At 42.0% G+C, this 27,691-nt stretch overlaps 1 protein-coding gene across 1 annotated transcript in view; it reads right to left on the bottom strand.

Annotated features, from left to right (window-relative positions):
- Positions 1 to 2,839: 2,839 nt before the first annotated feature.
- Positions 2,840 to 27,691, bottom strand: part of LOC147659085 (uncharacterized) — a 207,009-nt gene continuing 182,157 nt past the window's right edge. Inside the window, exon 6 of the mRNA XM_086951979.1 lies at positions 2,840 to 5,080. Within this exon, the coding sequence (XP_086808105.1) occupies positions 4,659 to 5,080 (422 nt within the window). The 3' untranslated portion in view covers positions 2,840 to 4,658. The remainder of the gene's footprint in view (positions 5,081 to 27,691) is intronic.

The following is a 27,691-nucleotide window of genomic DNA, read 5'->3' as shown; positions in this document are numbered from 1 at the left end:
AGATTACTTGGAATGATATCACAGGCTCTCAGGATTTTACCTTTTATTTCATTCATATGAAGACAGCTCAATTTCAACCAAGGGTGGATGAGTTTTGGGGACATTGTTTACTGGCTTCCTCACCTGACAATTGTCCCAGGTGGTGTAAATTTGAATGTCATCTACGTACATTTGGAATTGTCAGTAATAGATCCTGATTTGAGTTAGAAGTCTTATGTAAAAGTTAATAAATATTGGAGAAACTGGAGACCCTTGCCTACATTGGCTGTCAAAGTGGAGGAAGATGATGCCATTTTAATGTGGTACTGTGCTGGATTCTTGATAGCTGTTAAAAGGCAAGTAGCCGTAGTTTTGGAAATATATTCTTTAATATTTCATGTTTCTTGGTACTTAAGCCTTATCAGCAATGAAGCCTCTGCCCTTCTATTTCTTAATAACCCCTTGATTGGGATTTCAGGTCTTTTTACTGAGGGAGTAGGCGTTAGATTCTTTTTCCTCCTGAGAACCACACAGTCTGAAACCCCCTGATCCTTTGCTGTGAGACAGCACATGCTCCTGATGTGCGGTGAACACCCCAACATCCACTTTTTAGAGTGGGCAGGCATCTCCAGTGTAATTCTGCACAGGATTTCTGCCACAAAATAAAATAAATATTAAAATATATAGCTGTAGTCCTTTCTGTCTAATTTCTACTCCTGCTACCAATATACTAAATTTCAATTCCACCAGTGCGGACATTGGAAATGGTACCTCTGAGATCAGCCTCTTGATTTAAATAGTAATAAATTATATATCAATATCTTTGCAGGTGTCTGAAAAAGCTGGCAAACATGTTTTTATGTGTGACCTTTTTTCATCTTATGAGAAAAGCATAGATTCTAACACCTCCTGCAACATCTATACCATCTTCAGAGAAGTCTCGTACCATACACCTTCTTCCAGTGGTTCCCATTTCACAGCACATACATCTGATGGTGTCTTCTTTAAGCAGTTAATCTTTCCTTTTTTCAACCTCAATATGCAGCTTAGCTCCCAAAAGTATTACCAGACTTTCTCCGGCAAAAGTTCTCTTGGGTGGCTAGGCGTAAATCTGGTGTTGTCCATTCAAAAGGCACTCATTCTTCTCAAATTGGCTGTCTTTACCTACGAACATCGTTTAGGAGTTCCTCATAAAAAAAATTGACTTGCCCCTTCTCACACTAGGATTCCTTGTCCTTCCTTTCTCCTGTTGGTTTCCACTAAAAGCAGTTCTCCATCATCACACTAGTTTCTTGCGCTCTTTCTAGTTTCAGGAACAGGAATCGCAACAACTTCTAATATGGTATTGGAGGTTTCCACCACTCTCTGGGCATCCTGTGAACCTTTCTAGCAAACCAATCTTTTAGGGAGATCCTTATTCTCTTTTGTACACAGCCATCCAATAAAATGTAGCTTGTCTACTCAACTCGGACTCTGTAGGTCTGTTCTGGACCTTTCAATGGTTAGCAAGACCATTAACATTTGGAATGACAGTGCATTCCATTCTGTTAGACCCCCATGTTTTCCTTAAATACCGGTTTTCCTCAAGGCTTCCAAAGTATGCTTCTTCCTTCATTCTTAGGCACTGTAGAGGTTACAGCTGGAAACAGACCGTCTATGTCATACTAGCAAATTCGAATTTCACTTTACAAAATGCTCTCTCTCTTGTCTGGGCTGTTTCGGCTCCATAAAGAGCCATTCTTGAAGATATGACTTCCCCAAGAGAAGTGCACAATAACCTGTAAGACGTCTATCAATAGACTTTTCATTGTTACTCTAAAAAAATCTCAAAAGGGTGATAAAATGAAGGTATACAGGATTAGGACTACCAAATAAATTAAAGGGAGCAATTTTAATTCCAATTTAGACTGCAGAACAAATCATTTTGTAGCGAATACAAGATTGCCCCAGATAAATTCACCACTGGGCATCACGACCCTATGTAATGCATTAGTGCAATTCTTTATCGCCACTGACACCAAGTTTAAAAAAAAGACTTTTCAATACCGTACATTTTGCAAGACATGCGCCTATGTTGGTGGTGCATACGCCGGGTTCCCAAATTAAATTATTTACCCATGTAGATTCAGCAATAAAAGCCGCAAATATTTCAGAGTATACATTGTTATCACGATGGTAGACAAATAAAAAGTCACAAGCAAAATTAAAGGCGCCCCTTCTTTGCTTGTATCATAAGGGACAGAAGTTACTATGATTAAGCAAATAGTTGGCTAAAATAGCTATACCAGAAATCCTGGATGAAAATAGTTAAGGCTAATTAATGAAGGCGCAAACATTGAAGTTTTTTAGGTGCGAAAGGCCTTCTCCTAATAGGTGGACATTAAGTTCAGCAGGGGAAATAAACCCCTCATATTCTTATAAACAGAAAGTTGCTTGTGATACTTCCAACATGCACATGCAAGCTTAACCGGTCCACACATGCTTACTTGGCTCATTAACTCGCTTTGGTGGAATGCACTTTGTGGACCAGTGTGACCTGCAGTTGGGGAAATGGGAACACACCCCTTTATAGGGTTCACTTCACCAAGTCAAGGCTAGAATTATGGAATAGCCACCACATGTGCAACTGTCAGAATACTAAAACTAGTGCTTCATAAGATAAGCACGATTGGGATCATTGAAAAGCAAACACATTTTTATCTTAATATTGCTTGACAATATAGCCATGCAATAGACAAATTCGAAATGAATGCTCATTTACAATTAAAGAAGATTTGCCAAGTCAACGGGATGACAATGGTGATTTATAGGTTCAAGCAAGGAAACAGCAGTAATTCCGACACAAACATTACACAGCACATGATCTTGAGACACACCAGGAGGATGCATAGTGTTTTATCCAGGGCAATGCAGAAGGTAAGCTAGACTCGATCATTTAATATACAAAAATGCTTTGAAACCAACAGTTAAGAATACACATTGACAACATCCTCATTAGAGACCCTAATGTGGGAAGCAACATAGACAATCCAATTGTAAGTGGTGTCCAGAGAGACTAGGGAAAGAGCACCAATCTTCCTCAAATGAAAATGATAGTAAACACAGACTGTTGAGTCTATCAGCCAGTGCACAAAAAAAGTTACAGGCAGCATCATAACCTCAGGCAAGGCACCTAAAGCATCGAGGGACCAATTCTTCAGTATCGTTTTGGGATTAGTGTAATTATTGGCGAAGTTGTTCATGTGTGCTTTAATGGTCAAAAGGCTATTGAGTATTTTAATCATAGTAATCTTTACAGGTGGTAATGCTGAGTAGTGTAGGTATACGAAAATACCTCGAGGGCAGTCCCAAAGATAAATGCCTCCGGATTTCCTTAGACTGGGACCTTCTAGAATCTGGTTATAACTTTCTTGACTGCAAAAAACTGAGTCCCTTAGCTTGGATTGAAAAACACATATCTGGAAAACCATAATGGTTAAAATGAACATTTTTTAAAGTGCTATGCAAAAAAATAGAAAGTCCCCCAGAACAAAATGCATAGTTCCTGATTCTAATGGATGACCAACAAAGACAACAGAGGTGGGAGAATATATGTGAGAGGGGCAGGGGATGATTACATTTTCTACTCCAGCAAACATAAAATGTTTGAGCATTCAGAGTCAGTGCAGAATCTAACACAATGAGCTCTACATCCTCAGTAAGTCGGATGAGTTAGAATACATGTGGAAATAAGAGAACGGAGATAAAACTACTGCAGACCAGAAGAAGGTTCTGATAAGCAAGTAGAAAGTCACCACGCCAGAAACCATATAGCTACGGTTCACACTGCAATCCCTACATGTACACATTTTTGTCTGTGAATTGTCTAGGATGATCATTTGCTACCATGGCTTACCAAACTACTTAGGTTTGCTGAACAGCAGTCAGGCTCCTTTCTTTAAATAATAAAGCATACATATTTCATTGAGTGCACTTAAAAGGTGTGGCCTTAATGCACTGGAAATGCATGTCCTTCATTTACCCGCAGTACAGGCACAACACATCCACGCACAAAACCTTCTTTCCTACTCCCAAACTTTTTTTTAAAATATTCTCTGGAAGGCTCAGCTCTACTGATAATAAAGGCACTAATGGTCCCTATTAAGATTCAACCTTTCAGCAGGATAGGGGAGATTAAGGACATGTCTACATCGTGGGCTTCAGAAGAGAGCAGTTTCATCTCCATGTTGTTCTTACAAAGATTTCAAATCTGTGCGTGCCTATAGCTACGTTGCTGGAAATGATTAAAAAATGTTTTAATTTAAAACTGTGATCGGAGACATAAGGAAACAGATCTTAAGATCACAAGATGATTAATAGCATATAAACATAGTGAACACACATAATGGAAAGAGCAAATGTACACAGCCTAGTAGCTTGCAGTGATCCTAAACAAGGATCTGAATGGGCCACTGAATGAAACACAGTCCAGTAACCAATTTCCATACCATGTACTGCCCAGCAAAGTAAAGCCTCCCATCACCTTGGCCAAAGGGGCTTATGTTGCCAGGTACTTTGTACTAATTGTACTAAAGGGAAAGCTTCGGTCTCGGGTTAGCGTTTTGGTTGTAGCCATAGAGGCAGTGAGGTCATAGGTGAGCAGCTTTGGAGCCACAGTTTCACAAGCAGAGTTGCTATTGCTACGTTAGTTCCTTCTGTTCTTGGTGCTCCAGGCATGCCTGGAACTCACAGTCCTCCATCTTGTACTGACTTAGAAACATGCTGTTGGCTATGAGGCTTGCAGTCTGTAGATGATCTGCATCACTGTTTAATGCAATGTTCTGGGAGGACGACTCCACCACAGGAAGAAGACACTGGGATGGCTCAAAGTCCATAATGAAGTTTTGAAAGGATCCAGGGAAGTTCCTCATTGACAAATCAAGGTCAGAGCTCAGTCCGTTGTCTTCAGAGTGATAAATGTTCATGTGATCCGAACCTGAGAAATCGAGGAAATCCTCCAGAGTACTTTCCACTGGCACTTGGTTCATAATGTCCTCAACATAGCTGAAGGCGTCTTCATACCCTCCGGAATGAACTGGAAGTCCAAGAGATGGCAAACACACTAAATACAAGAAAGGAACGAGAAAAAAATATGAGAGAGTGGACTGACAGTAGTTATATATTAATACATCGTGCCTGGAGTAATTGCAATGTGCGAAGGACCTTGAATAATAAGACCTGTATCTGCAGCCTTCACAGAAACACTGACATGAATTACTAATGACCTGATCATGAGTGGGCTTATATTACCGCTCATATTAGAATTCAGAGCACTGGTGGCTGTCATTACTGTATAAACCAAAAAGTTGTGCTTCCCACTGAAAAAGTGGAAGCATCCCCTAGCGCACAGCTGTTAAATCCAAAGTTCCTCAAAAGTTCAAAACAAATTTTTAACTGTTTGTATGTTTCTTTATTTTTCAAAGAATGTCATATTTGATTAAATTCATCAACTTTTTCTTATGGATGCATTTTTTACTTAAGTCCAATGCATTTCGGTCATTTAGACCTTCATCTGGGACCACATGAGCTGAAACAAGGAATAACAGAAAAAACGTGTCACAACAATCATTCTACATAAAAATCATACTACATAGAAAGATAACTTAATACATACTCAATAATCATAGTGACTAATAGTGAAATACACCCCAGTGCGTGAACCAGCTTCTGTGTAATGGTGACAATTTATCGCAAAAAACGCCCATGTGGGCACTCACATTTCTAGTATTAGCCAGCGTCTCGTATCTTATGCTCGTGGTCGCATGGATAAAACTGTCAAGAAGAATATATGAACAACTTCAACATAAAATCCACGTTCGTGATTCTAAATGCTCAAAAACTAAATAAATTCCCACTCGACGAGTGATTAACAAGTTATTCACTTACTTACTCGACGCAAAAAACAGCGTCTTCTCTCTCCTAGTCTCGAATAACCAGCTCGGTCAATCTCCCGGCATCCATTAGACGCCGGACCTATCCGTATTCATATAGCTCTCACTGCGCTAATAGTAGTTCACACAGTTACTGTGATTGGGCGATTCCCGGTCATGTGATCGGGATAACGTCCAATCCCAATCTATTACTAGTTCAAAGGCGAGTTAATAAAACATTTCAAAGCGTCAATATCAACTTAGACAGTATCTGATTTCATTAGAATGAGAACGCTTTGATAATGCATAAACTATGTTAAATAAAATGGTGGAGATAACAATAACATAAATCATCTTAAATGTTAAGCAAAAATCAGAAAACAAAAATCAGAAATGGATGGCTTTTGCATCCTCCAGTGTAGGTAAGGCAAAGCACAAAAAATGTGCTTAATTCAACATATTATCCAGTTCATAAATAGCACATAAATTCTATCCGATCATTGAGTCCACAGGGCTTATGGGTATTCAACAGGTACATCCAGCTATTCTCCCTTTGTAGGAGAAATCTGTTGTTATCACGACCTTCTCTTTTTTCAATTACTTCCAAGATCGTAAATTGAAGTTGGGAAATATTACGCACTGGGGTGTATTTCACTATTAGTCACTATGATTATTGAGTATGTATTAAGTTATCTTTCTATGTAGTATGATTTTTATGTAGAATGATTGTTGTGACACGTTTTTTCTGTTATACCTTGTTTCAGCTCATGTGGTCCCAGATGAAGGTCTAAATGACCGAAATGCATTGGACTTAAGTAAAAAATGCATCCATAAGAAAAAGTTGATGAATTTAATCAAATATGACATTCTTTGAAAAATAAAGAAACATACAAACAGTTAAAAATTTGTTTTGAACTTTTGAGGAACTTTGGATTTAACAGCTGTGCGCTAGGGGATGCTTCCACTTTTTCAGTGGGAAGCACAACTTTTTGGTTTATACAGTGGGTGTCCGAAGGCGAGAGACGCCGCCCTGACTGCACGCTAAAACTGATAAAAGGTACAAACCATAAGGCAGAATACAACACGTCAATAAAATAAGCAGTGCGCTCAAAACCTCATTTTTCTTTCAGTTCTGAAGTTTTTCTTGCCACGTAGGTGAGCAGCACGCAAAATTACGAACAGATAAAAATTGTCAAAATGCAGTATGAAGAGATTACAAAGAGTACTGAAGCAAGGGCAGACACGTTTGGATTTCAAGAGGGGGAAGCCTCTAGAATTTATTCTTTAATTCAGGAAGAGATGACTCAAACATCTTCCGGTAGGACAAAGGCACAAAATTTGAAACAACTGATCTACATTTCCAAGCGTCACATCAACCAAAAACTACATGCAAGCACGCTCATCCGTTACCATAAAGCTCAGCGCATACCCAGAGGCCTAAGAATCGCCCTCAAACCATCTCTGTGCAAAAACTCCAAGCCCTTCCAAGATAAATGGTATGCCATTTTGAATCGTTGTTCATTGGATCTCATTCTACTAATCATAGAGGAACTGTCGCTTATCCTGATAGACTTGACCAAAGAAATGGAGGAACTCACAGAAGACTTATCAAAAATGATGACCACAGAAGAACTAGACGAAGCCTTAAAGGATGCTAAAGAACAAATAGATCGTCATACTCAAGAAGTCAATGAGAGAAAACTAAGAAAATTTAAAAGGGACACGCTTGACTATAAGCTTGGGGAGGTGTACACATGGGCAGATGTGTACGCCCAAAGAAGAAGAAATCGCCCTTACACCCCATACACCGATACCTCATCATCAGGAAGCGATAGCAGTAACAAACCACCTCCTAATAGAAACTATCAACCTAAGAAAACAACACAGAATGCACAAACCAATGAAGAAAGGACCGCTAAGAAGGGAACTACTGGAACAGATAAGCCCACTGAAGAACCGACGACCTCAGCAACAGGTGGCATCACAGAGGATCATTTTTTAGCCGAAGGCCCAGACCCACAAGGAGATCCAGGAGGAGAAAACGAACCTCCAAACACGAGAAGCATGACAACGAAAATAAAGGAGAAAGAGAAAAAGAAGACCACACCAAAACCCACTTAGTGATCAATATATCAAACTATAAATTGACAGACCAAGAACTCACAGTTTTGGAAAAAGGTACTTCTTTTGTTCCCACCACTTTGACGAACCCACTGGAGTTGGAAATTAGTTTTTTCAAACTGATGCGAAAACTAAGGTTACGTTACTTTTTTGACCATGTAGTGGATAAACCCATGGCAACTGAACAGGATCAATTAAAAGGATTACGAACCAGAAGTACATTTATGGCACCATCAAGTCATAAAACCCTTGACTTATTTGAAACCATGGTGAAGCAAGACTTGAACAAAATAAAGTTTGAAAGAAGACCTCGTAGAAACCTAACCAATAAAGATTTGGATACTTTGAAAAAACTTGCTGATAACAAAGAGATAATATGTACTAAGGCTGATAAAGGCGGAGCCCTTGTTATAATGCAAGCTACGATGTACCAACAAAAGGTTGAAGAACATTTAGCTGATTCCAATACCTATTCTAAATTGAACTCAAACCCTACAAAAGAATACACCAAAAAACTGACTGACATAGTCAACAAAGCAAGGGAGAATGGTACTATAAATGACAAAACGAAGAAATTTCTGTTGAAAGAAAATCCTAACAGTCCTACGTTCTACATGATACCTAAGGTGCATAAAAACTTAATGGACCCTCCATTGCGTCCCATTGTATCTACAAAAAACAGCATACATGAAGCCACAGGGAAATTCATCGATAAATACATGCAACCTTCAGTCCAAAACATGACTACATATATCAGAGATTCCACCGACTTTTTGATCAAGCTAAACCAGTTGGAACTCAAAGATGATGAGGAACTGATTCTTTGCACAGCGGATGTGAAGTCTCTATATACTTCGATACCCCACGGCAGTGGCATCGAAGCAATGGAACAAGCTATCCTGGCAACTGATCATGAAAAATCCATGCAAATTTTTCTTCTAGAACTAATAATCTTCACGCTATACCACAGTTACTTCAAGGTTAATGATGATTGGTACCAACAACTAGTCGGAACATCGATGGGCAATTGTGCGGCCCCTGTATATGCGAATTTATACATGAAGGCTTATGAAGAAGAGCATATACTAAACAACCCAACATGGACAAACAATCTGAAAATATTCGTCCGTTACATAGACAATATATTTTTAATATGGAAGAATACTGAAGACAGATTACAACTTGTTTTAACGGAATTGAACCAGAAACACGACAGAATTCAATTGACATGGGAAACTTCTAAATCTACAATAACATTCCTGGATGTGCGAGTCAATCTAAAAGACAGAAAAATTGAAACGGAAATGCATAGAAAATCAACTGACAGAAATAACACAGTTCACTTCCAAAGCTTTCATCAAGAATCACTAAAAAACAATCTTCCAATATCTCAAATGATGAGAGCCAAAAGAATCACTTCAGAGGAGAACAAAGTTGATTTTACTTTGAAAACGATGGGTGACAGGTTTCGAAAAAGAGGATATCCTAATACTCTCATTGAACAATCAATTGAAAAAGTGAAAAAGATACCGAGGACAGACCTTTTGAAAACACAAACTAAGAACAAACAGGAAAGAATGACAGTGGTATCAAAATATTCAACCATGAGTTACAGATTTAAAAAAATCATAAGAGCACACTGGAGTATCCTTAGAGCGGAAATTGACTTCAAACCCAGTTTTGAACAACAGCCAATCTTTGCATTTACCCGCAGTAAAAATCTAGGAGAACTGTTGAAACAGAAGACTTCTAAAAATGAGATATACAGAGGAACAAGACCATGTTTGCAGTGTGGCCACTGCAATAATATCATAAAAGGAAACACGATTACACACCCTATGAAGGGTCACAATATAAAATTACAGGTCAACGCTACTTGTGACACGAGCAATGCTATCTACATGCTTAAATGTCCATGCGGAAAGGCATATGTGGGAAAAACAACCAGAAAAATCAAAACACAACTAAATGAACACAAATCGAATATAAGAACGGCTAATGCCAAGTCTACAATAGCAGTACATTTCAATGAAGCTAAACATAATATTTCCCAACTTCAATTTACGATCTTGGAAGTAATTGAAAAAAGAGAAGGTCGTGATAACAACAGATTTCTCCTACAAAGGGAGAATAGCTGGATGTACCTGTTGAATACCCATAAGCCCTGTGGACTCAATGATCGGATAGAATTTATGTGCTATTTATGAACTGGATAATATGTTGAATTAAGCACATTTTTTGTGCTTTGCCTTACCTACACTGGAGGATGCAAAAGCCATCCATTTCTGATTTTTGTTTTCTGATTTTTGCTTAACATTTAAGATGATTTATGTTATTGTTATCTCCACCATTTTATTTAACATAGTTTATGCATTATCAAAGCGTTCTCATTCTAATGAAATCAGATACTGTCTAAGTTGATATTGACGCTTTGAAATGTTTTATTAACTCGCCTTTGAACTAGTAATAGATTGGGATTGGACGTTATCCCGATCACATGACCGGGAATCGCCCAATCACAGTAACTGTGTGAACTACTATTAGCGCAGTGAGAGCTATATGAATACGGATAGGTCCGGCGTCTAATGGATGCCGGGAGATTGACCGAGCTGGTTATTCGAGACTAGGAGAGAGAAGACGCTGTTTTTTGCGTCGAGTAAGTAAGTGAATAACTTGTTAATCACTCGTCGAGTGGGAATTTATTTAGTTTTTGAGCATTTAGAATCACGAACGTGGATTTTATGTTGAAGTTGTTCATATATTCTTCTTGACAATTTTATCCATGCGACCACGAGCATAAGATACGAGACGCTGGCTAATACTAGAAATGTGAGTGCCCACATGGGCGTTTTTTGCGATAAATTGTCACCATTACACAGAAGCTGGTTCACGCACTGGGGTGTATTTCACTATTAGTCACTATGATTATTGAGTATGTATTAAGTTATCTTTCTATGTAGTATGATTTTTATGTAGAATGATTGTTGTGACACGTTTTTTCTGTTATACCTTGTTTCAGCTCATGTGGTCCCAGATGAAGGTCTAAATGACCGAAATGCATTGGACTTAAGTAAAAAATGCATCCATAAGAAAAAGTTGATGAATTTAATCAAATATGACATTCTTTGAAAAATAAAGAAACATACAAACAGTTAAAAATTTGTTTTGAACTTTTGAGGAACTTTGGATTTAACAGCTGTGCGCTAGGGGATGCTTCCACTTTTTCAGTGGGAAGCACAACTTTTTGGTTTATACAGTGGGTGTCCGAAGGCGAGAGACGCCGCCCTGACTGCACGCTAAAACTGATAAAAGGTACAAACCATAAGGCAGAATACAACACGTCAATAAAATAAGCAGTGCGCTCAAAACCTCATTTTTCTTTCTGTCATTACTGTATCCCATCTGCAAGTTTTCCCTGGCAACTTTTGAAAGGTCAGTCTGCAGACATGTGAAATTCAATTGGGTAAGCGCTACGCTACATGTTTTGCCCCATTTTGCAAGTGAAAACTCAGAATACAAAGCATTCCCTCGAGGTGTCGGTATTTACGAAGCGCAGTAAATACCCTATCTGCCTCACTCGTGATCATGGTCGAAAACGTTAAAATATCTCAAGCAAAGAGAAGGGACGTAAAAGGACACCAGTTTAAAAACATACAAGGCGAATGAACAAAGAGCAATGCTTGGAATGCCTACCTGCCCTTGCGTCCAATGGAACATTCAGCTTAAATTCTGAAATCTTTAAACCTAGCGAAGGAAAATGTTACTTACATTGTGAGCATTTGTTTGTAACCTATAGTACTGTAGGTTCACATGCTCTGCAAAATCATGCCATCTAGTGTTGGGCTCGGATGTTTACAAGTTTTTTTTTTTCTAAGACATTTTTTGTCATGAGATGTGCTTTCACTCCACCCTTGGTTCTCTTGGTTCACAATGCACATGAACACCAACTCCATCTTGGATTGTTTTTTTACAGAGGGTGAGAGTGTTGATGGGGTGTCAAATGGAGCATAGCTTGGTGCACTATGCATATTATGCAGTGAGAACTGGGTAATATAGGAAGATACATGCAATCAGCCCAAGTTTCTGGAGAAGAGTGTGACAGAATGTGAATGTACACCACAACGAACACATGCTTAGAGGGTAAGTACCATATTCCATTCGTAGCAAGAGTGGCTGTGGATAGACATGCTCTGCAGTGACTGTAAATATGCACCATTCATAAGTGGTGGTTTGCGAGTAAATAATGCAAATGTCCGGAGCAAAGTTCTTAAAACTGTCTAACCAACCGTTGCCTACTGTCAGACTAAGATGCCCATGCAATAATGGTTGGTATAAGTGTATGGGTTAACAAGGTGGCCACTTGGCAGATGTCAGCTACCAGGATGTACCCTGCTATCCGGGCCTTACCTGTGGGCAAGACCCCGGGTCCAGAAGGCGTTCCGAGGGACCTGTTAAAATATGAGGCCGACTTATGAGCCCCCTTGCTTATGCAGTACTTTAACGAGGCAGCTAGAGGGAAGTTACCCACTAGCTGATAAAGTTCCACCATAGTACCAGTTTTGAAGAAGAGGTGCTGGACTGATCCTGCCTGTTATCGTCCTATATCTTTGGTGGACAGTGAGGTCAAGGTCCTGGGAAGGGTTTTGTTTGACCGCTTGGCATCGTGGACCAATCAGGGGAATATTCTTACAGAGATTCAGTATGGGTTTAGACACGACCATGCTCTATTTGTTGCATGCCCTTCATGACAGCCTTTCCGCCACAGTTAAATTTGGACCGGAGGGGTAGTGCACTTTGCCACTGGAACTGAAGAGAGGGGAGCACCAGGGGTGTATTTTGGCCCCCTTTCTCTTCACTATTTACATTAATGGTTTGAAGAGGGCTTTGTTGGATCATGAACTAGATGTTCCATTAGTAGGTGCTCAATGTTTACCAGTTCTTTTATTTGCGGACAATGCTGTCCTCATATCTAGGACCGCTAACACATTGCAACGATTAATAGATCTGTTTGTAGGGTAAATGGAAGGTCTGGACCTCACCACAAATCATTATTAATCCCATGTGATGGTGGTGCATCCTAGGAACATCAGGTCTAAAAGCTTTGCATCAAAGGGTCAACCTATTTCTAGGGTGGAGCACTTTTCTTATTTGGGGATTCTCTTAAACTCCAGGCTCCACTGATGAAGAAAAACTCACTAAAAATTAAAAATCGGCTACCGGGGGTTTTGCCCTTTTAGCTAGACGCTTTGGCCAAACTAGCATAGTTAAAGGTCTACTAGCCCAAATGTGTGACACTGGCCAGCTATGGTAGTGAGATTTGGGGTTATTTATTGTGCCCTCAGCTTCAGGTGGTTAAAAACTATTTTCTTATGGGCCTCTTCAATGTTCCTCTAAGCACTCCTTCAGAAATGTTGCATGAGGAATAGGCATTGGTTTGGATTGCCTTCGTCCCCTGATTTTCTGGCTATCAGTCTGCTTGAAAAAAGATCTCTAGCTTAATAGACTCATAATACAAGGCTGTATTGTGTTGGATGAGTATTTCTTTGTTAGCCTATATCAAGCATGCTTTTAAGACTTTGGGTTGACCCGAGCTGTTCTCCAACCCTGAAGGGATAGTCAGGAGGGATATTCCCTCGGTAAAACAGGCTTTATTTTCGAAAAGGCTGCTTCAGAGCGGGAGGCCCTAGCCCTTCATATTTATTATGATTAAGACAGTGCAGGGCATGGAACCCTATTTATTGCGGGAAATGTCTAATTATCATAGGATGCTCCTGACTTACTTCAGGTTTAACTTGTTTTATCAACTATTGTTATCTAGTGGGGCTAGATGTACCACCTTGGATCCTGCTCCTGCGATAACGTGTCCCTCCCTGATACTTTCCATATTGTTAACCTATGCCCCAGATTCAACCAGTTGCACCACAATCTAGTCCAGCCTCTTCTATTGAACCAGAATTGTAATCGAATTCGGCCACATTTTTTTCCCCCCAGATGTTAAAAAAACACACTATTTGTTATTATTCAGCCCATTTTTATCAGAAGTTGTTAATGGACGTTGCCAATGTATTATAGATTGCGTCTTTTAACTGGAGAGCTGACCTTATTATTTGATGAGATGGTTTATTTTAATTTGATGTTTTTATCTTTTTTGTGACTTTATGTCTATACTATATTAAGTGTTGCGATATTTGGGTACTGATCCTTTAAATTGCCTGAGGCTTCTGTAGAAACTTTGAGGCGGTGCTGGCGATTCCTACCTGCTGCGGTCTGGGACGTGATTGAACCACGAGCCTGATCTTCCCCACGGACCCGCTCCTTTGTCCTGGTGCTCCCGCTCACCCCCCGCTGCCGCTTCTTCCATCTACAGGGCGGCGGTGCTGGCGATTCCTACCTGCTGCTGTCTGGGACGTGATTGAACCACGAGCCTGATCTTCCCCACGGACCCGCTCCTTTGTCCTGGTGCTCCCGCTCACCCCCCGCTGCCGCCTCTTCCATCTACAGGGCGGCCGCCGAGCAGGGGTGAGCCTTTGATTACAGGTCCCGGTAGACCCTGCGGCCGGAAGTCGCATACACGGACAAGGCGCCAGGAGGCGCATAAAATTCAGCGTCACTCTCGGCGGAGCGTGACGCTTCTGTAGAAACTTCGAGGAGGTGCTGGCGATTCCTACCTGCTGCGGTCTGGGAGGTGATTGAACCACGAGCCTGATCTTCCCCACGGACCCGTTCCCTTGTCCTGGTGCTCCCGCTCACCCCCCGCGGCCGCCTCTTCCACCTACAGGGCGGCCGCCGAGCGGGGGTGAGCCTTTGACTACAGGTCCCGGTAGACCCTGCGGCCGAAGCCGCATACACAGACAAGGCGCCAGGCGGCGCATAAAATTCAGCGTCACTCCCGCATCGCGGGAGCGCCCGGGCTAAGCCCGGGACAAGGACGGGGCCATCCGTGGCCATCCGAGGCCAGGTGAGGCAGGGCAGGGCTAACCCCCTGACAAGCGAGACTTGGTTAGTGGCCAATTGTGTTTATTACATTATATATATCTGTCTAAGTTTATGGCAGCAACCCGTAAAAATGGTCCGAGAGCGGGGGAGGGAGTGGCGGGAACAATGGACGCTTTCTTAATAAGGGCGGAATCTGTTTTACAACGCGAGATAACTCTAGCGGAGAAGCGGTTATCTCTAGGTATAGCTGAGGCGCAGATGAGGCCTTCTTTGGGTACAATTAGCAATGTAAAATCGCCTGCAGTGAACCCCTATCCTGTACTTCTTATTAATAAGAAGGGCCAGGATCAAGGGATAGGCAGCGCACATGATGATACAGATACATCTATTAATGATATCATCGAAGCTGAGCCTAGTGGGCATCCCCTTGTCTCATTAATACCTTCTTTGGATATGGCCTGTTTACCCCCCCTAGCCCATTATTGGATTCACCAAATACATCACGGTTGTCCAAGACCCCAAAGACCCCAAAGAATTCCGTGATTACTTCCTCTGAGGAAGATATATCATAAACTATTATATCCCTGGTATCAAGACTTCGCTCCCATAGACCAGCTGTAGAGCGCAAGGATCAAGGTCATGGTCCAAAGAAAAATATAACAAATCCTATAGTAAGGAATAAAATTATCAGTAAGGAAACGGGCGGGCTAGACCAAAGACTACATATAACCATGCGAGGGGCAAGCAAGGGGTCCCAACAAAAACTATAGGCACTCAAACAGAAAGCGGGAGTTCCACTTATGACATTGGGTTGGAGAGAAGGCTTGAAAATTTAGAAGCATCACTAAAGGACTCCTTAGTAGAAATGTTAAGGGGGACAGTGGATGAATTAGAAAAGGATTTGACAGCAAGCTTAACACAGTTCACCGCGAGAATAGAACATATGTGTAAAAACTTGGGGAACGCGGGAAGAAATCCAACATCAAAAGAGAGTAATCTCCCACTACCAATCATATCTGCAGGAAAAGAAGCAGAGAGTTCGGTGTCATCTACTAACCCTCCACAGAGGGCCGTAGTTCAACTGAGGGGGAAAAGGATTTAATACATAATAAGGTGGGACCTAACACTGGAAGTGCAGATAGACCGCCAGTCCAGGGAAGCCAGAGTAAGACACTAGGCAGTAGCAAAGTCTATAGCCCAAAAGGAACGGATTTGATGCCAAGCACTGATGTTCTGCAACTACCCCCGGCATCTTCACCATATGTAATAGTTTTAACTGGGGTACCATCCTTGAAAAGAGATCAAACAGAATCTTGGCAAAACCTGCGCAATAAGGCAGTAGATTGGCTATTAAAATTTAAAACGGTTCCATCCGGGAAATAGCCATGACATTGTGATGGTTCGCAGAGTGGGGTGGTTGGGTCATTCACCTAAGAACATCAGAGGAGACTGTGTGGTCATCAACTTTAGGCACCCCCAGCAAGCCAGGAGGGTCTTGGAATCAATGGAAGAGCCTCAGGGTGAAAATACACTTATTAGCGTACTTGCCCTGGGTTACTTCTATAAACCAAGGCACGAAGGGATCCCAAGACACCAGTCCTTCTTTATCCCCTTGGAGAACAGATCTGACGGTTTTAACACTCTAGAGGAGGTAGGTTGACTAACCAAATCAAATACACCTACAACCCCCACTATTAAAGTAAATATGGAGTCCGACTCTTTATTCCATCCCAAGACCTTTTGGGCGTAAAAATAGTGACCAGAGAGAAAGAGGCTGTGTATTTAATAAAAGTATACAACAGGCCAAGCCCATTAAATTAAGAATCTAGGGTGATAGATCAACTTGACTCTTATCTTGACACACTAGTTTCTAACTTGCAAATAATTATAGGTGGGGACTTTAATTGCAAATATGAGCCTTTATTGGGCCTGGATGGTTTATTTGATGAGCAGGATAAGGCTAATAATATCCCTGCCCTAGATAGTACTGGGGAGGTAAAATGCACGGTTGCGGCAACCCAAATTTTACTATTAACTGTAGGACACGACCTAAGGGCATGCAATGGTCGTTTCCTGTCAGATAGACCATCGGCTCCTACATTTTGTAGAGGAAACTCCAAATCTCATATAGATTTTATATTGGTCTCCATAAGTCTGTGGTATTTAATTGTTGATTTCAAAGTTGATATCAGGACAGAGAGTGATCACCTGCCGTTACAATTAATTTTAGAACCTCAGCCCATTATAACTAATATAGCTGAAGAAGCAGCGTCTAATGGGAATGATGGTGAACTTCAGAAAAGCAATAATAGGCGCGCTTTAAAATTGCCGTATATTTTAGCCAAGGAAGCAACTATGGTAAGCATCTACAATACTTTTGCAGACAACGTTGCAATTTATCAGGATCTCCCATTAGGTGACCATGGTGTATTAGATATGCACTATCAATTGGTTGACGCTCTAATACCTCTCTTGAGTAAAATCTATGAGAAGGACGAAAGCCCTAACATTAGTAACTTAGAATTAGGTAATCCTTGGTATAATAAAGAGTGCCGTTTAGCTAAGACTCTCTTGATTCAGGCAGTAAAGACCAAGAATTCAAAGGGAATAAGAGAAAGAGATAGTAGACATGCTTATAAAAAAAACCTTTTTCAATCAAAAAAAGCATGGGATGAGGAAATCTGGGCTGATTTACTCACAGCAGCTAAAATGAAGGACCAAGGTACCTTTTGGAGTCTAATATCCAAGAGGAATAAGACCGGTAGAACCTCTAAGGATCTCTACTTAGATGAAAAAACATGGAGTGATCATTCTTCTAAGTTGTATTCGCAAAATGAGGAGGGTTCGTGCATAGCAGAACAAGAGGTTGTAATAGCACCAAGGTCAGCTAACTTATACTTTAGTCTAGAGGAGACTGTTCAGGCGATACAGGCCATTAAAGCAGGGAAAGCCCCAGGACCTGACAAGATTCCTGGTGATCTATTAAAACATGATATAGAAGTCTGGGGTCCACATATAAACTTTTTATGTAATTCCATAGTAGCAGGCACGCAGATTCCTGAGACTTGGAAAGGGGCAGAAATCGTAACAATTTTTAAAAAAGGGGATCGTTATGACCCAGCGAATTATCGCCCAATTAGTTTAATTGATCTTATACAAAAAGTGTTTGCCAGACACATTTTAAATAGACTTTTAGAATGGATGGAAGAAACCCAGGTACTGTCTAAAAATCAGGCAGGGCTCAGAATAAAAACTAGCACTATAGACCAAGTATTTAGGTTTACATGTATTTGTTGGAAATACATTAATATAAGGAAGGGCAGTCTGTATGTTGCTTTTATGGATCTGAGGGCTGCCTTCGACCTTGCCCCTGCACCCTTTTATGGGAAACATTAAAAAACACAGGGGTTCCAGGCGAATTACTTTTAGAACTAATCAGACTTCATACAGGAAATTACGCCGAAGTAAGATGGGGGAAGGGAGGGGAGGTAACAAAGGCCATACCAGTGAGAGTGAGACGGGGCGTACGCCAAGGCTGCGTGTTGGCACCTACGCTCTTCTCGCTGTATGTTAATGATATACCAATGTATTTGGGGAATTGTGATCATGATTCTCCAAAACTTGGGGGCAAAGCGATCTCAGCATTATTATTTGCTGATGACACCATCCTCATTTCATAGACCCTAAAGGGACTCCAAAATCCGGTGAATTCATTCTATAGTTACTGCGTGGAAAAGGGACTAGAAATGAACTCATCAAAAACCAAATACATGTGCATAAACCCTCAAAAATCGTTTAAGAAAAATCTGGCCTTAAATAACCAAAAACTGGAATATGTGGGGAGTTTTAATTATTTGGGAATTATGCTGGATAGTAAGTTATCTTGGAAGGGCCATCTAGAAAAGAGCAGGATAGCTTTTCGCCAAAATTCGATGCCTGTCCTAAAAGTACATGGTGGTAGCCAATCTAAGGCTATCACACCAGCATTGGAAGTATTCAAAGCAAAGGCCTAATCAGCTGGACTTTATGGGGCTGAGATTTGGGGGCCATCCTGTAAAAAGAATTTTGAACGGGATGAAAATAATTTTAAACGGAGATTGCTTAAAATACCGTCTAGAACTCCCCTAGTATCTGTGTTTCTGGATGTTGCTATTAAACTTACAGATCACCAGGCTATTTTAAGGCCTTTGTTGTATTGGGTTAGGATATGGACTGCCCCAGAGCTGATTAACTATAGAAGTGGTCTGATAGAAATCATGCAGATTGATGGATACAAGAACATTGCCTGGTTAAAACATATTTCACTCTGGGCAAATAGGCTAGGGTTATCCCATTACTGGGAAGAGCCCTTGAGCCTGACACCTTCTTGTAAAAAGCTTTTAAGGTCTGCTTTTTGGTCTTATATCAGTAATACAACACTACACAGTTCATCCACTGGTCGTCCATTAACCCAGAAGTTCCTAACCTTTAAAGATGTTGTTTCCTTTGAACCGTTTATGGACGAGATAGGACCACCATTAGCAAAAACCTTATTCCTGCAATTTAGATATGGGGTCCTGCAGATAAATGCAAATAGGTACAGGTGGGGGGGAAACAAGGAAATTGACTTGTGCACTCTTTCTACGCAGAAGGCGAAAGAGGATGATGTTCACTTACTCTTCTTTTGCCCGGTATACAAGTCACCCAGGGTTCGCTGGATTAGATCTTTATGTAGAAACATGGGTGTTAGGTCATGCAATGAAGCCAAACGCATATTGAAGTCCAACACTTCTCAGGTGGTGGTGTTCTGTATAACTAGGTTTCTATACAATGTTTACCTTATTAGGAAGAAGGCTGGGTTAAAACTATAGTGAAATTGACTAGATTTTAAGATTTTAATGACCTCCGTTTTATATCCTGTATACATAAATTGTTGGGTAACGTGATCAAATTATTTTATGCTCTGGCTTTTAGACTAATTTTTATCTTATTTATGTAAGTAGATTGAAGGTTTTAGGGCGTAATTCATAAAGTGGATAAATTGTATATCTGTTTCTGCCCTAAACTATTGTAACCTGCCCATGGGATTACTTGTTATGTAATGTTTTTATCTTGTTGCTTTTATGGCTAAAGATAGCCGAAATAAAGTTGAAACAAACAAATTGCCTGATGCATTTTCTATGTACATTTTTGATTTGGAAGAAAATCGAATAAAGTTTTTTACTTACTTACTAACTACCAGGATGTTTCCTAAAACGTCATCCTTGCCCCTTTCTTAAGTACAGGTAAGACTTTCCCAATTTAGAGAGCAGTGAGTTCTAGCCTTTAGCTACACTAGATCTCCCCAGTGACCCTGCCTGTGAGCATTGCCTTGCAAAGCATTCTTTTTATTGGGCGCAAAGGGAGCCTGGAATGGGCTACAATAGAGATGCAGTAGGCAATCATTCCTATGAGACGCATCACAGTTCTGACGGTGAGCTGATGACTCGGCTGAGAAAGAAGCTGTTGTTTAGGGTAGGCTTTCCCTGCAATTGTGTTCAACATATATCCCACGGAGGGCTGAACCTGCTGTACTAGGAGGTAGAACTTGGCGACATTTATAGTAAATCCCAAGCTGTGGAGTAGGGAGATTGCTGCTTGAGTGTGGGCTAGGCAGTGCTGCCTGCTATCAATCTTGACTAGCCAGTCATTGAGGTAGGGAGAAGACGGATTAACTGCCTTTTCACAGATGGGCAGCCACTACTGCTAGGAGTTGTGGTGATCCCAAATGGAAGTACTCAGAATTGGCAGTGATGTCCACTTACCACAAAGCGAAGGTACAGAGATCAGCAAGGTGGATGAGTATATGGAAGTAGGAGTCTTTGAAGGGATTTAAAAAAAAAAAACATATCTGGCATTTCAGAGGATGCCTATTGGTGCATTTTGTGATGTGCCCATCGCTTCTCTCTAAAATACCATAAGGTTGTCTTCTAGAGAATGGTGAGGCAGGCTTTAGGTGAGAGGAACAGAAAACAAGCGTGGTAATCTGATCATGGATACTTCGAGTTGCATAGGGTGCAACTTGTTCCATCACCCTTTTGGTTTGCATTTTCCAGTGTTGTTGGTCAAAGCAAGACACACAGTCCATAAAGGACACAGGGAGGCCCCCACCGCCTGGGGTGTTGAGCGGTGGTAGGTAGTCTCCTGAAGGAGCCCAGTGAAGCAGCACAATGGAGAGTCATCTAGACGTTGACTGTTCTGAAAATGTTTGTGTCAAAACGGAACCGCATGGTTCAGAGAAATGTGTAAGGAACACATCAAAGTCGAATTCCTCTTGATGTGCATCCAAACCTGATGGCATAAAAAACAAACTAAGATAGAGGTGGCACCCTTGCACGTTGTGAACCAAGGGAGGAGTCACAGCCCATCTTGTGACTGGAAAGGCTTCTTGGAAGAAAAACATGTTGCAAGCATCCAAGCCCAACACAACATGACAGGAATAGCCAGAGTCTGTGTATCTGGACCCACACATGCTACTAAGATATATTTTGCTGGAGTTGAGCTCTGCAAAGTAGGAGATCTCTCTCAAAGTGAATTAAATGATTGACAAGAACTGGCATATTTATTGTGAATCAGGATAATTTACTTCACTGTGACATTTTATCATCCTGGAACCTTTCATATGTTCTCATGTGTTGCATTACATCGCCACCTAGTGGGTCAATTGAGAACAGTCATATATTTTTAAATAGCCAATCAGGATATTTCTGTGATCAAAGGTGATTATCTGATTTATTAACTTCAATTGACCGACCTTGACCACACAATCCATAAAGGAAAACACACTCAATAGTATTTCAGATGTTTGCAGTGTAAATTTGTGCAGTGGCATGACAGCCGGACCCGCTGAGGTGATGAATTGTTTGGATTATTTACTATTTAGATTTCGTCTGCATGCTTGCGTCCACAAGAATATCTTTGAGGAGGCCATATCTCACAACAGTTCCAGATTTAATAGGCTATATGATGATGGAGTCAAATGCTGGTCAGCCACTCTGGAAATGGGGAAGAAAGGAAAAAGAGTGCATATACATATGCAGTTCCCAGTTTGTAAGAATAAACACCTTGGGGCTTATTACGATGACGGGCGGACAACACCGTTGCAGATACGGGTCCGACCGATGTCTAGTCTGCAGTCCCGACTGCCTATTTATGATGCAACCGCCCCACTCACATTTCCCTATGGAAGCATGTGCTACGGCTGTAAATGGCCGTAGCAAAAGCTCCCATAGGGAAATTGGGAGTTCTGTCCAACCCTGCACCGCGTGGCAGGCCCCTCTGGGTGCCTGCCATACAGTGCAGGGATCAACAAAGGGACACTTAGAGGCTGCAAACAAAAGGGGGCCAGGCTAGGGGCCCTCAAATTTGCTCTACGACAGGCTTTTCTTGTTGGAAAGCCCGGCATAGAAAGCCTGCTGGAAACCGAGCATCGTAATCTGGACTGATAGGGGTAAAATGCCATCCATATGGATTACGGGCCAGTATCCGACTGGCTGACGGGTTCTTTGAGCTTGTCGGAATCCAGCTGGAATTACAGGTCAGTTTCACTTCTGACCGCCTAAATTGTAATTCGGCAGTCGAAAGTGAGGCCAACGATCTTGGTCAGAAAGCCTCCGACCTAAGGTTGGAGGCTTTCCGACCGAGATCAAAGTTAGCCCCATGTGTTGTTTTTATGTACTTAGTAATACTATTAACAGGGGTTCATCGATAATGCAATTCCTAAAGCAGGAACACCAAAAAAAAGACAGATGTCTATAGAGTACTAGCTATAACAACAGATAGAAGTTACCTCTGTAAACCTGATGTATCTTATATCGTAGTAGAAAAAGAAAAATAAGTAGATCAACCTTTACAATTATAACTAAAGCTTGGTAACTTGGGCAGTTCTAGGGCAAGGCAGTACTAGACGCTGGCAGCGCATTACTAGAGTAACAATATTTCTTGGGCGCATCGAACAATCCAAAGTACATCAGTAAGGTTCACTCCTTTTATTTGAAATATAGAACTCTTATGTATAAACTATATATTATTGTAATTAAATTATACATTCATTCTGGTATTAAAAAAGGTAGCAAACTTCTATGGTTACAATATAAAGATAACTTAGCATCATTATTTCTGTTGAGCCAATTTGACAGCTTTCAGCTAACATGTTTTTTAGGCAGAATATGCCACTTCTTCGGAGCTAGTTACATGTCTGTAGTGTATCATACGAAAAAGGTTTCCCAATACACATAAATTAAGTTGTGTGTGGATCAGTTGATTATATGTAGAGTTCAAAGTGGTTTCCCAGGTACTCTCAATCTAGTTAAGAAGAGGTCAGCGTAGATCAAGAGGGATTCTTAGTCTAATCAGGATAGAGGGGGAAGCTTCAATAGGAATCTTCCTTGCAGTTCGAACTACAGTTTATATGATGTGGTCAAACTCCTGGTGAAATTCCAAGCAGTAATGCGCACAGTTAGGACGTATGTGTTTCTAAGAGGATGGGTAACCATAATAGTGCAAATCACTTGTAGACCAAACGTGCATCAACTGGGGTATAACAGGCTTAAGAAAATATAGAAGGAATGTTCTCTAAGGTGTCCGTATCGATCTGGAGCTTACTATCTAGATGGCACCAAAACCCCACCAGGGAATAAATGAGACCCAAACATTGGCAGAAATGGGCGGCCGAGTGTCATTTCACCATTGAAAATCCTAGCACCATACCTGTCCCGCTAGAAACAACTAAGAACCAGAAAACCTTTTTGAAAAATTCAAATAAACATTAGCACATCAACCCAATATTTGAAGATCTAAATGTCAGATGGCGAAGTTTATTAGATTCACCTTTGGCATACCAGGATTGGCTGTATCTGGGAGAGGATATACTTTATCAATCCTCTCCAAGAACCACCAATAATCCCCTTCAGCAACAAATATATTGGGGGAACAGCATTAACCTGGCCTGGTCCTTTTGGCAACAACACAGCTTTCATCAAAATACATGTATGAATATCCTGCTTATTGTGCTACTGGACCAATCACTTCTCCCAATAATGTGTGGAACACAGTGGAGCCACCTCGAACTGAATAGAGAAAGCCTGAAGCAAAACAGTAGGAATCAAAAGTGTTCTCTCTTCTACAACTTCAGAGAATGCAGGTGCTTATGGTGATTTTGACCACTACCCAGTGATGTATATATCAGAATGGGTAGGGAGGAATGGTGCTGGCAGACCGGCTGTGTGTTTCCTTCCCCGATTGTTTACATTTCTTAAATTTACTAAAGAATGTTAGGGTGACTAACTCTGGGAATGCACCTGAGTTTTGAGTGGGACAGAACTTGAAAGTGCTTGCCAAGAACCTAGAAACCGAAGGATTGATCCTTGACGATGAGTGCCAATAAGCACAAAAACGTGTTCGAGAATATCCAGCACCCCCTGTACCAATTCTGGGTGTCAAGCACTCGATTACATGTGAGTATAAACACTATTGAGTACAGAATCTAATGGAATGCACCAGAGGAACGGTGCCTGACGGTAGTGTGTCCCTCCTTCACGGTTTACATTTCTTAAAGGATGGTGGGTACACACCCAGAGAATGCATCTATGAGCTTGGAGTGGTACAGCACCCAATATACTGAAAGCAGCTCCACAAGCTCCCCAGAACGAACGGGTTGCCGCTTACTGATTAGTATAAATTAGCATGAAACACATGTACACGGATATGCACAACTGCTGTGATAAGGCTGGGTGGCGAACACGTGATTAGCTCTACTGAGGACTGCATCTACCAGAATGTATTGAAAGGTCTGGTGCATGTAGACAGGCAGTGCACTCCCATCCATTGATTAAAATGTGCATATTGGTGTATCAACTGTGAATGGTTGGTAAGAAAACAGGAGTACCAAATCAGAAATTGACTAAATATTCATTTGCTGCTCCAAAATAGAGATTAGGCGGCTCCGATCAACTGTATTGAAAGCTGCCAGGAGACAAAGTGCTACTCCAAAATACAATACTTGATGTACGCTGTCTTACATTTTTAGAGTGGCTACCTGTAGGAAGGTAGGGTCCTTCTGCATGGTTACCCCCACTTTTTGCCTGGTGTTGTTATGGTTTCTGACAAGCCGTCTAGGATCCTGCTAATCAGGACCCCAGTCTCTGTGCTTCCTCCCTAAATTGGACATGGTGAGCACTGTGGTACACTCCAGATTGGCTACTGGTATACCCTTGTAAGCCGCTAGTATATGGTACTAAGGTACCCAGGGCATAGGCACAACAGGAGTCTCCCTGGGCTGAAGCATGTATTATGCCACCCATGAGAGACCACTCAAATTGTGTCTGCAGGCCTGCCATTCCCGCCTGTATGAGCTGGTGCTAGCACCACTTACAACAGTTATAGATTTCCCTATAGCTGAGGTTACTACACTTAAAACCTATAAGTCACCCCTAGGGCATGCCTTTCAATCTTGAAGGTAGGGTGCTGGGTCCTAAGTGTGAGGGTGCCCCTGCATGATCTGGGCACCCCTACGACCTTCAGAGTGTGAGTGCATCAGCCATTAAGACATATAGAGGGGCCACGCATCATTACACAATGACCATCTCTAAAATGGCTGTAAAGAACCCTGTCATGTTTGGTATCAAACATCTTTGAATCATACCCCCACACCGTAAATGCTTTGGGGTTATGATTCCATGCCTGTAAAGCTCCTCCGGGTGGCCCTCCGTGCTCCTGGTACCAGTCTTCCAGAACGCAACAGCAAGCTAGGGCTGCTGCCGACCAGAGACACGTTTTTTCCCTCCTGCTGCGGAGCCAAGCTCGACCAGAGGAAGACAGAATAAAAGAAATCCTGTCACAATGAGATATGACCACCTCCCAGACAGAGGTTAGTGTATTGGGACAGGGTGGGGGCGGTTGCCAGCGCCACTAAGACTGCTTGAAGGGCACATTTGGTGCCCTCATTGCATACTTCAGTTCAAACCAGTTCAGGGAGCGGTTGGCTCCCACTCTGCTGCAAAACTTAACAAATGATATTAGAGTATCCTCCCCACTGTCCAGCTCCTCCTCTGGGAGGAACCCCTGAATCATCCCAACACTTTCCTAAGGGTACTTAAGAGCTTACATCTGGTTGGGTCCCCAGATTCGTCATGTGATAAGATTCAGATCACATACCACTTCAGCTTCGACCATCTGGACTTCGCTGGACTTCGCTTTGGGAACAGAGACTGCACCGGGGAAGATTTCTGCTGCTCCTGGTCGCGCCATCCTGCTGGTCTTCTGCAGCGTCTGTGTCCGTGCTCCAAACAGCTTCTTCACCTACATTGTTAACTGTTGCCAAGGCTTGTTGGGGCCCCGGCCGGTCCCGGATCTTCTGGCTCTCGACATCCGACATGAGACAACTCGTAAACGGCTCCTGGTCTTCCACAACATTGCTTGGTCCGCACAACTACAACTTGAAGGGCCATGTCAACCTCTCCTGCATCCCCACCATCGGTGGGCCTTCGTCTTCTGAGCCTGCTGGTCACTCCTGAGTGAAAATTGCAAAAAACACAGTTGATGGACAGAATGTAGAACAATGTCATACATTCACCCCAGTACAAGGATCTGGGCCTAAATCCATCGTTTCTTTGCACTCCACACCACCCTGGGTTAGACACTGGCTATATGCAAATCAGCTCTGACCCTGTGCCTCATGGGAACAGTCCAGTCCGAACTACCAAGCCATGTCTTTCCCAGACCGGAATCAAGCATCCAAGGACCGGTTTCTGGCTAGCAGCCTTCATCAGCCTGGATAGCTTGACTCCAGTGGTGTGGAGAGCCTGGGACTCACGTCTGAGTATACCCAGCACACTCAGGGTGAAAATTGCAAAAAACACAGTTGATGGACAGAATGTAGAACAATGTCATACATTCACCCAGTACAAGGATCTGGGCCTAAATCCATAGACTCCAGCCCTTCCGCTTGCAGGTTCTTCTTACCGTGAACCCACCTTTGGGTTCCACCAGACTCCCCTGTTATCTTCTCCTGCAGCACCTTCCCTGAAGTCCTCGATTGTGGTTTATGGCGGTTCCCATCGTCACTTGACACCTATGCACCCAGCTCCCCTGGTGTAGGTATCCTGGTTCCTGGAGTATCCATGAGTGGAGTGACTCTCCAACCTTCAATCTTCCATGGTAGTCTTCAGGGTCCGCTGGGAAGGGTCCTTTTTCTTTAAAAATGCAACTGCGACTTGCCACTGGTCCAATTTCTGTCTTGCAGCGACCACTGCAGATCTTTTGTAGTCTCCTCTGAAACCAGAATAGATTGTGAAAAGTTGCCCTGGTGCTGGGCTCACTGAGACTTCAGATCAGACTGCAGAACCTGCATGAGTAATCTATCATGGGTTGAGAAGGCTAGCAGGCAAAGAAGCCTTAGAGCCATTCACACAGAGACCCAAGACAGAGGTTGAAACATAAGGTTCATGCCCTGAATGTCCCAAACTTGTTTGTCTGGAAGAAAGAGCACCGTATTTAGGATGGTTCAGCTGAAAGGGAGTATCTAAGAAGGAGTCAGTTGTGACTTCAGCAGGTTGACTGTGAACCCAACAATGTCAAGAGATTCACCATCGTCTGGAGGTGGTCTGCAGTGACTGTGGCGAGCCTGCCTTCAATAGCCAGTCATCAAAGGTGGGGAACACTTGTACTCCCTTCCTCCAAAGAATTGAAGCGATTACTGCCATTAGTTTTGTGAACACACAAGGAGTGCT

This window comes from Lissotriton vulgaris, unplaced genomic scaffold (assembly GCF_964263255.1).
Source record: "Lissotriton vulgaris unplaced genomic scaffold, aLisVul1.2 SCAFFOLD_1834, whole genome shotgun sequence".
NCBI lineage: Eukaryota > Metazoa > Chordata > Amphibia > Caudata > Salamandridae > Lissotriton > Lissotriton vulgaris.
The sequence above is the reverse complement of the archived record's forward strand: the minus strand, read 5'-3'. Positions and strand labels throughout refer to the sequence as shown.